The 10,835-nt window shown below is 37.0% G+C and overlaps 1 protein-coding gene and 1 pseudogene across 1 annotated transcript; one reads left to right on the forward strand and one right to left on the reverse strand.

Annotated features, from left to right (window-relative positions):
* Nucleotides 1-2,662: 2,662 nt before the first annotated feature.
* Nucleotides 2,663-3,635, forward strand: LOC148691115 (uncharacterized). Its single transcript, XM_088684698.1, has 2 exons — nucleotides 2,663-2,822; nucleotides 2,905-3,635. The coding sequence occupies exons 1-2, from the start codon at nucleotides 2,784-2,786 to the stop codon at nucleotides 3,502-3,504; spliced, it is 639 nt and encodes a 212-aa protein (XP_088540824.1). The 5' UTR covers nucleotides 2,663-2,783; the 3' UTR covers nucleotides 3,505-3,635.
* Nucleotides 3,636-7,372: 3,737 nt separating this feature from the next.
* On the reverse strand, nucleotides 7,373-10,835 carry LOC148691116 (uncharacterized; annotated as a pseudogene).

Below are 10,835 nucleotides of genomic sequence, written 5' to 3' on the forward strand. Positions count from 1 at the left end.
TGCCATAGATGTACCATTTGGAAAAAGATAGCTGCATTATCACTGTAAAAATCGAAATTTTGGTGAACATATTAAATTTGACATGTCAGGGCTTATGTGGCATGAACCATGTGCCTCACAAATCACAGACATGACATGTGACTCATTAAAACCGGACGAGTTATCAAGAGGGAACGTGTCAAAGCTTGGCAAAACAGAATTATTTGATTTTAATTTAAATTAAATCAAATATTAATTGGTGGATTCAAATTACAAACCAAGCCACAAATCATGTCTTTGTTCTTTAGTCAATTAATCAAGCTCGTAACCAGGGCCAAATCTATCCGTTGGAGGCTCCAAAACAAAGAAAGCTCTGAATCTCCCAAACCCCCAAATTGCCAAACACTTAGAAGCTTTAGAAAGCCATCTATTCTTCACCACACTTGTGAAGAACCACCAAGCATCCCTCCACGTGCCAGTTCCTCCATTGTCAAGAGCCAAAACCTCACGACATCCATTCATTTAAGATCAAGTCATTGCGACTCTTGGATCAACAACACACACTTTTTACATCTTCAGAGATCGAATTAGAGGATTCAAGTTTTGTAAACAGAGATTGTGACCCTAAACTTACAAATTCATAAATCTAATTTAGTACTTTGTATACATATTCTTGTGTTATTTCTCGCAGAAAATTCACGTTTACGATCACACAGATTCATTTAAAGTAAGGAAGATAATTTAGACATGGTTAGGATTTGATTTCATGCATAGGTGAAGCTACAGAGGAACAGGGAGAGGCGGCCACCCCTCCCCTCGCCGGAAATAAAGCCTAGGAGTGACGGGAATCAAGCTTAGAAGCGAGATTCCGCTCCTCTGCCTACTGCTGCTACTCTATTGTGGCGCTATTGTGGCGCTACGATGGTTAGCAAATCCCCTTTTTTCTTCAGAAACCCAAGCCAAAACGATGTCATTTGGACCTAGCATGAAAAACATAATTTAAGTGAAACGGTTCGTTTTGTTAAAACAAAGAACAAAGTAGCAGGGGACCCATATACACACCCATCGACACATTTTGTGATGAGGTGGCGATCTGCCATGAGATCAGATGGCAGGTTTTGGCATTCCAAAATCCAAATATGGTATATTTTTCTTGCTAAATTTTTGGTGATCTATTTGTTAGAGTTTCGATAACTAGCTAAGTTTTTAAATCCGATTAACAGGTTAATTAGATGCCATATATGGCCTATACTTTATCAAACTTTATCACCACCAATCAAAATATTTGCTAGGAGCCTTTTATGAGTAATTCTATTAACACCCCACAATCTTATGAAGACACACCCCACACCTTAATTTTTTCACTTAAATTTCGCCCTTTACCACTATTTATTTCAAGCTAGTAGATAGTGAAAACCTTGGCCACCTAACTATTCCTTGCTAGAGGCTACACCTCATGCAAAGAGGCAAAAAGGCCCAACCAGTCATATTTTTTTTCTCTCTCTCTCTCTCTCTCTCTCTCTCTCTCTCTCTATTGCATTTGCATCTGATACTTTAGAAGAAACGTCTCGCTTTTTTTTTTTTTTTTTTATTTTTTTTTATTTTTTATGTTTCTTTGATAGTGAGAGACAAAGAGAGGCCACAACAGGGTGGCCTATGCGGGATGATGACTTCAACGACGAAGGTGATAAAGGTATAAAGGAGCATCCGGGTTGGTGAGTTGAAGTGTTGGATTGTAACCAACGAAATGGGAGTTTCCAGCTAATGTTTATGGAGGTAATCAGATATTTTTGGTTGTCAAATTAGGGCTACCAGGCGTGCTTTTTGTTTTTTGGGGTGGGGATGTGGGGTGGCTTCAGAAGAACGAGGGACAAAGTTGGAATTTTTGAGAAAGTTTTTTAATGTGGTATGTTTTCATAAAATTGTGGTGTGTGTATAAAACAACCCCTAAGACCATCTCCAACAATGGCTTATAACCTAAAATTCCCCCCTTTTTCCCCCCCAAAACCCACTCCAACCCATGTGCTAAATAAAACCTAAAACCCAAAACTTAAAAGAAGGCCAAATACCAGCCCGTTTTTAGGCCAAAACTCATTATGGGCCCTACCTGTTGTGAGTGAAACACGGGCTGTGAAGCCCACTTTCCTTTCAGCCACTCTCCCACGCCCCGCACGCGCCAAAACAGATCCCCACCCGACAGCCCCACGTGGGCTGTTCCCTGTGCAATAATTGCAACAAAGTAGCCGTTGGGCTGCTTTATAGATCTAACGGTGACTGATTACTGGGCCGTTGGTTAATCCAACGGTCCAGGTTCAAATTTTTTTTTTTTTAGTTTTATATTTATGTATTTATTGAATCCAACGGCTTAGATCAAATATAATTAAATATAACGGTAAAAAAAAGATCTAACGGTCCAAATTTAAATCCAACGGCTAGAATAATTTATAAAAATTATTTAACTTAAAATTCAACCAAAAACTCTATAAATACCTATGTATTTGTTCAAACATCCACACAAAACTCACTTTTCTCCTACAATTCTTCCAATTTTTCTTTATACCATTTATTCTCATTTCTAGAATTTTCAAGATGGCAAAAGAGCATGTTAGAGGTCGTAATTGGACCTTTGACGAAGATATTGCTTTATGTTTGGCATGGATTTCGATTAGCGAAGATGGGGTAAAATCGTTGATAAGTTCCATGAAAACTCCAACGCCGGTCGAAGGGAAGTTGGTGGTGTTTATGATCGGTGGAAGATTATCAACAAAGCGTGCACTTTATGGAAATGAAGCTTGGAGAGAGCCATGGTTGACATGCCTAGTGGAAGGGGCGCCTCAGAAATTGTGAGTTTATTTGTTGATATTTTAGTTGTCATGTACATAATAGTATTTTGCAACTAATTGTTTTTATGTATTTGTTGCATAGGGTGACAAAGCAATGGCAATTTACAAGACAAGAACTACACCAAAAAATCAAGCTTTTAAGTTGCATCATGCTTGGAACATCCTCAAGGATTGTCCGAGGTGGGGAACCGATGCGAACCAACAATGTGGAAGATTATTTCATAATGAAGCCCCACCCCCAAATGATGTCAATGAAGGTGTGAATTTTGCCGACAATGAAGGTGTCGAACAAATGACCCCAACTTCTTCTTTTGCAAGGCCCCCGGGTAGAGATAAGCAAAAGGAAGCAAAGAGAAAAGGGAAGTCCCAAGATCCGACACGTGCACAATTTGCTAGCGAAATGGCAATAATGAACGAAATCCAATGCCGTCGGCAAGAAGAATCGGCCCAAATGCTTTTGGCCATGAAGGAACAAGGGGATATGGAGCAAGAAAGGTACGAAACAAATTTGATAATGGAGGACCTCGACAAATACACTCCAGAGAGGAAGAGATACTTACGTGGTAAGCAAAAGGAAATTTTACGAAGGAATGCCACAAGGAGTATATTTCAAGATGATGATTCATCTCAAGACTATCACCCAAGTCCATCACCAAGTCAAGATGGTGAATATCATTATTAAGTTTATGTAGTCTATGAGTTTTCGATTGTATTAAGTTTATGTAGTTTATTAATTGTTTTTTTTTTATTTTTTAAGTTTATGTGGTTTATTAATTGTCTTTTTTATTTTTTAAGTTTATGTGGTTTATTAAATGTCGTTGGTATTAAGTTTATGTGGTTTATCTTGATTTTCATGTATTAATTTAGTGATTTTTCAAAATTGATCGGAATTTAAATATTTTTAGGTTAAAATGTTCATAAAATTAATTTAGGATAGTCTACATAATTTTTTTTTTTAAAAAGTTAATTTAAAAAAAAATAGCCTTAATTCATTCTTTGATAATCTGGGGCTAAAATTTTAAGTCAGAATGGTTGGAGTAGAAAAGCTGTTTCTGGGCTAAAACCTAAATTTTCTGGGCTAAATATTTTTAGGTTGTAGGTTACCATTGGAGATGGTCTAACTAAAAGAGTTTGTATTTGTATAGATAATATACATTTTTATTGAAATACATACGATATTATCTACATTAAAAAGTGTGGAAATGTAAATGCACATGAAAAAAAAAAAATGTTTCCTCTTGTAATATGATTTGACATGTTGTACTATTAGATTGTTGATCATATATGAACCATTAATTATCTATGTAATCTTTATTTGAGCAAGGATTTGTCTAAAATAATAACACAACATGCCATACACCATTATCTAGAAAACATTCGTAATGGATATCGCCACTAACCAGAAGTGGTCTCATGGAGCTCATTCCTTTCATTTGTAAAACAACCATCTCAAAGAAGTTGTGAATTTAAGATTGTGGGAGTTGCAACTTCTTATTTGAAGAGGTTGTGACTACAAAAATAACAGGAAAATAATGGCTTCTTAATAAAAGTCACTCATTAAGTTGGGATATATTAAGCAATCCCCTCACTCATGAATGTTGGAGAATCCGTACACTCTCATCATTCATCAAAGGAATGATGAAATGGTATATCAATGATAGCGTGAGCATTAAGTTGGGATATATTAAGTAATCCCCTCACTCATGAATGTTGGAGAATCCGTACACTCTCAGCATTCATCACATCCCCTCACTCATGAATGTTGGAGAATCCGTACACTCTCATCATTCATCAAAGGAATGATGAAATGGTATATCAATGATAGCGTGAGCATTAAGTTGGGATATATTAAGTAATCCCCTCACTCATGAATGTTGGAGAATCCGTACACTCTCATCATTCATCAAAGGAATGATGAAATGGTATATCAATGATGGCGTGATGGTATGATTGTTTATATTAAGATGGCACGGTTGTTTATATTAAAATGGAACGGTTGTTAATATTAAGATGGTATGGTTGTTTATATTAAGAGATGTGTCTTTGTTTGTATTGATAATCAGCCTATTATGTGATGTTTTCATGACATAAAACCTCGTTGTCAACAATTGTAATTTGTTTGTATTGATAAATTAAGAACGACATTTATATTGTCTACTATTTAAAATAATTTGATTGTCTACATTTTCTTGGGACCATTTACCCTTCAAAAGTTTGCCCCTCCTTCTGACAAATCGTGACTTCGCCACCGATTTCATGTACCATAAAAGTCAAAGAAACATAGGTCCAAAAACAAAAAGTAAAGAAGAAGAAATCAATGCTTATGCTCAGTTAACTGTGCTTAAAACTTGTAGATAATGGAAGTTGATGATTCACCTTAAAAGCAATTGGTGATATGAAGAATACGTATTTCAACTTCTTATAAGCACTTGTAATATCTATCAACTTTCCGATGTCGGACAAGGAAAGTTTCTAAAATTCACTTAACCCGAGAATATTTTGTGTTATGTGTTTGTTCTCGAATTAGAACCAAAGGTACCTACTACTTGAACTGCTCTGAAAGGTACGAGTTCGCATCGGTGTAACCATATACAACTTCGAATGGTTTTTTGTTTCTTTATTTGACAAGAATCTGCAGGCCTGATCCTGACTATGGTGAACCAGGAAGATTTTGTTGATGTTCCGAAATATCTTTGAATTGACGTGCTGGAAAAACAATTAAAAAAAAATAAAACAAAATTGACTCATGACTTGTATGTGGATCCAAATTTGCCCTAACTAATCAAAGAAAGTAGTAAAAAGTTGTCTGTAATTTTTTGTTTTTTGTGGGTTAAGGCTATGTGTGCGCACGTAGATGATAATGTTATCTTTCAAACTTTATTTGTCTTGCAACTAGTGTAAAAAAGGAGATATGCGAATAGTTCGTTACTATCCAACCTAACTTTTGAACTATATTCGGCATATGTTTGCCGAAGAGGTAGGAAAACTCAAAACAAAAGCACCAATATTCGGAAATGATCAACCGAACACTAGGTAATAGTTCAATGGCAGTCTACCGAACATCAATGACTTATTCGTCACAAAATTTTGTCCGACAACATAAGGACTTTCAAAACCATCAGCCTTGAATTTGATCTTGTAAATCCAACGACTTCCAACAGCCCTTTTTTCGTAGTTAAACTAAACTCCAGGTGTTATTTTCTTCCAGTGCATGAAGTTCATCTGCCATGGCTTGATTTTATTGTGGGAGGAGTGATGCTATTTGGAAACTCTTAGGTTCACAGTGTTTATCAATTTCACTGAGAAATTCAGCATGAGATGTGGAGAACTCACAAAAACTGATGCTTTCAGTGATAGGGTGTCGTGAGGTATAAGTAACATAATCTTGCAACCTAGTTGGAGGCTTCCTTGTTCAAGGAGGATTTCTTTTAATCACTTGAGACTCTGTGAGAGGTTGAGAATGATCAGAATGAGACTCATCATTCACTATCCGAAATGATAGAGACTGAGTTTTCTTCCAACACATGAGGATTAAAGTTCTAAGGGAGTGGAAATAATTCAAACAATTCCTCCCCCTGACTTGTAGTAGTTCCTTTGGAAATGAAATAAAGGAAGTCTTCTTTAAACTTCACATCTCTTGACATAATGCACTTATTAGTGACCAGATTAAAACACTTATATCCCTTTTGGGTGGAGGAATAACCCATAAACACACTTGGTAGCCCTGGCATCTAATTTGTCACGATTCAAGGCTTGAATGTGAATGAAGCAAACACATCCAAATACCTTGAGGTGTGTCAAATCAATTTTTCTATCTTTAAGTACTTCATAGGGAGATTTGAACTCTAGCACTTGACTTGGGAGTCGATTGATGAGGTAAGTGGCAGTGAGGATTGCAAGTGACCAAAATTTCTTTGGAACATGCATGTGAAGCATGAGGGCATGAGTCTTCTCCAATAGATCCTTATTCTTTCTCTCGGCTACTCCATTTTGTTGGGGAGTTCCTACATAACTGGTTTGATGTATGATGCCCAGAGAACTTATGTATTGAAGCATGTTGTTGGATAGAAATTCAGTGCCATTGTTTGATCTTAAGACTTTAGTGTTTGATTGAAATTATGTTTTAACATACAGATGAAAGTCTTTGAAAATGTTTAGGACTTCACTCTTTGATTTCATAAGGTATAAAAAACTCATTCTAGACAAGTCATCAACAAATAGAAAAAAATAATTAAAACCTTTCATTGATTTAGTTGCTGGTCCCCATACATCAGTGTGTACCATTTCAATAGGTTTACTTGTCCTAGACATCGAATTACCAAAAGGTAGTCTAGTAAACTTAGAAAATTGACAAGTATCACAAGTAAGATGAGATTTACAAAAATGTGGAAAAAGTTTAAACAAAACAACTTCTAAGGGGTGAGCTAATCTCTTATGCCAAAGTTGGTTTTCATCTATGGACTTTGATTGAGCTTGAAGAGCCTAAGTAAAACAGGCATTCTTGCACAGGTAGTAAAGTTCATTTATGAAGACCCATTCACCAATCATCTTCATGGTGAGAACATCTTGAAAAATCACATTATATGGTCAAAAAATAACACGGCAATTTAGGGTGTTTGTGATTTTTCCAATTGACAAAAGTTGGACGGGAAAGGTTGGTACATATAAGGTCGTGGAAGGTGTTTTGTGTGAGAGTAAGTTTACTTCCCCTTTGCCCAAAACTAAGACATTTTTTCCATTTGCAAGTGAAACATGTGAAGGACTCGAAAACGTTTAAAATGATGCAAGTTTGTGACTTTGTTTGTCATATAATCTGTGGCGCTTGAATCTATTACCCAACAATCATTTTCAGTACTAGTCAATAGAGCAGTAGTGAAGGCTTTAAGTATACCTGGTGCTTCCTCCCGTGGTACCTTCTTATTTCTAGCAATAAAGCTGACAAATTGTCCCAACATAGCTGTATGACTAGCCTCATCCTTGCCTTGAGCTTGTGAATCTCCTCCATGTCCCTTACTTTGAAGATAGACTGCAAATTCATTGATGAGTGACAATGGATTGGCAGTGAACTCCATAGATCCTTGTGAGATATTAGGAGAGTGAGCATTAGCAAGTTGAGCCTTGGGTTGAGAGTGAAATTGTTGTGAGGACCTTGGTATCATCTTCCTATCTTTGCTAAACTTAGGCTTGAGTTCAGGATGAAGTTCCCAACACTTTTCTTCCACATGACCAACATCATTGCAGTATTTGCATTTTAGGTGTGTATTTCTTCCCTTGTACCCTTTTGCCTCTAAGTTCTTGTAGTTTGAGGCATATGCACCAGTCTCAGTCAATCTCGAATTGTGCTCAACATTCGTCACTTTCTTCCTTGCTTCTTCTCGTTGAATAGTTGCACAGACATTGTTGAAGGTGGGTAGTTCTTGACTCATCAATATGTGACTCCTTAGGTCCTTGTATTCGGAGTTCAAACTCCCTAACAGCTGATAGATTATGTCTTCCTCAACTCTTTTTAGGAGAGTGGAAAGGTCTGTGGTATGAGGGAGATATACATCCAACTCATTCCACATAGCCTTGAGACTTTAAAAGTGTTGAACAAACGCATTTCCTTTTTGTTGGGCACCAGCAATGTCCTTCTTTAAGTTGAAAGACACGTGCATAATTGTTTTGATTTCCATACATATCTTGCAAGGCTTTCCAAAGATCAAGTGACAAATTGTAATAGCTGAAAAGCTCAGCAACATGTTTCTCCATGGTATTGAGGAGTAAGGATATGACAAGATGATCCTTGCAAAGCCATGCACTGTATGTTGAAGAGGAGCCGTCTAGCGCCTCCACGATTCCATCAACAAACCCTAATTTCCCTCTGCATCCGAGAGCTAGTGAAACAGCTCAAGACCAAGGAAGATAATTGAACTCGTTCAAGAGAACTGAACATAGACGTTGATTGGTGTTAACCTCAACGTCTGAGAAATTTGGGGAGAGCAGATTTACAACAAGTATGGGCTTAAGATTACCCTAGAGATACACCCATGGTAACTTAACCTAGAAGCTAGTCCTAAACCCATCGGGACACACTTCATTCCTTCAACAATTTGTAACTGAATTTGAAAAATAAGGATAATGTGTAACAGAAAAATTTTAAGAAAGCAGGTACAGTTTATCCTTGGCACTGAAGCATTGTGGCTTCCAACATTGTTATCCTTGGCAAATCTGTTATCTCTGGTGAACCAGTACCGCAAAATGTTGTATCTTGATATACAATCAAGTACTTCAAGCACAAGTGTTTAACCTCAGAGTGATCTTATATCCTGAAGATAACGTCCTAAATGCCGAGCACCAAGAAACAAGGCATCGGCAAGGAGAATGACTCCGACCTGTGCCTAAAAAACCATTCAAATTGAGATTAGACGTTTGAAAGTTAGGTGGCTAAAAAGCAGGCCATTTTAGCAAACACGTTAATGGGAATAAGTACCAGTCCGGCAGAGAACACTAATCGGTAACTCCAATTTTCTTTGGCAGCTGCAGCTTTTTGCTGATCTGTCCAACTATGGATTGGGGATTGGGAAATAAATACACATTCTGATAAATCTGTATAAGAACTGTCTTCAAATTGTATTTTAATATGCATCAGAAACAAAAGTCCAGTTTGCATCACGAGTCACGACAACGTAGTTACCAATTATAACGAAAAGTGAGCAAGACCAGATAGTTACCCAAGGAATTCTGAAAGCCCACCAATTCCAGCAAACTTAAGTGGCAGAGGGCCTTCTCTGACAAGATCCTGCTCCCACATAAGATGAGACTAACTACATTAACAGACTTTTTCAGTTTGGTTCACAACAAAAGCACCGAAAAAGAAAATATACGTAGAAATGAATATTACAAAAAAGAATATCTAAACACTAAAACCACGAGTACCTCTTCTTCAGCAGCCTCTGCTCCTCCTTGAACCCAGAAAAGGTTTTTGTAGCCTGTGTTGTACAGCTGCTCGCAAGCAGCCAGACATCTGCCATGAAAGGTGACGGTAGTGAAATTTGTGATTGATTCATTTCAATTCAAGTAATTCACATTGTCTTCTTTTCCATGTATTTAGACCACAGTGTAAGGTAGAGTTAAAAGTTACAAACTACTCTTCTCTGTTCGAGCTGGAGACAAAAAATTCAACCTGGACTAAAACATGGGTCTGATGTCTAGAATTTCGCCAAACAAATCAACAGCTGAATTAAGATTCTCCCTTTTGATCCTCTGACAGTCTCCTCCTAGTTTATATTATCACTTTTTGAGGAGAAGATGGCAAATGATTACATAATCTTCATAAATTTGGGAGAACATCTTCATTATAGTTTTCGAAAAGTCTTCGAGTCTTCGAGTCTACGGTCAGTAAATTATGAAAGTGAGGAGACCATGTATGCAATTATAATCTCAATCATGTCGATAATAAGAAAACCAAAACAGAATATGTCATAGAAGAACTTCCAAATGTCACATTATAAACCAGTTATAACCGAAACTACAATCTTTGTGACAAAAAAAAGTACCTCAATCCCGTCTGACATGCAATGATAAGATCTGTATCTTCTGGAAACTTCTCACTAACTTTGGCCACGAACTGGCTGTTGAAAAAACAAACAATGAATATGAGGTTTATCACATGAACAAAGCAAATCGCAAGAGTACTATGGGTTTTCTGACATACCTGTTATAAGACAATATTTTCAAATTTAGCATACGCAGAACAAATTATACAACCTCCAGAAACAAAATAGTTGAACTAAAAGAATGTTACTTTCTTTTCTCAAATTCCCATTAAGTAGCTCACTTAAGCACATTTAAATAAAAAATGGTTTTGTTTCGGTCTTCGAATTTCATAGGAATCGAGCAACATACCAGAGCTTCCCATCTCTTTTTGGCAGCAGCCATGTCCCTCATTTGCTTCAACTCGTAACCTTCACTGTCAACCTGCATCCGAGTGGCACTCCTCCGCTGATCAACATTAAGAACAAGAACAGTCCACAT

Source organism: Pyrus communis, chromosome 14 (genome assembly GCF_041283825.1).
Source record: "Pyrus communis isolate YQ-2024b chromosome 14, ASM4128382v1, whole genome shotgun sequence".
NCBI lineage: Eukaryota > Viridiplantae > Streptophyta > Magnoliopsida > Rosales > Rosaceae > Pyrus > Pyrus communis.

Excerpts from the sequence above, each read along its gene's own strand:
- LOC148691115 (XM_088684698.1), top strand. The coding sequence starts at position 2,784 with ATGGTTGACATGCCTAGTGGAAGGGGCGCCTCAGAAATT. Across the intron at positions 2,823-2,904 it reads GAAGGGGCGCCTCAGAAATT|GGTGACAAAGCAATGGCAAT; the intron begins GTGAGTTTATTT and ends TTTGTTGCATAG.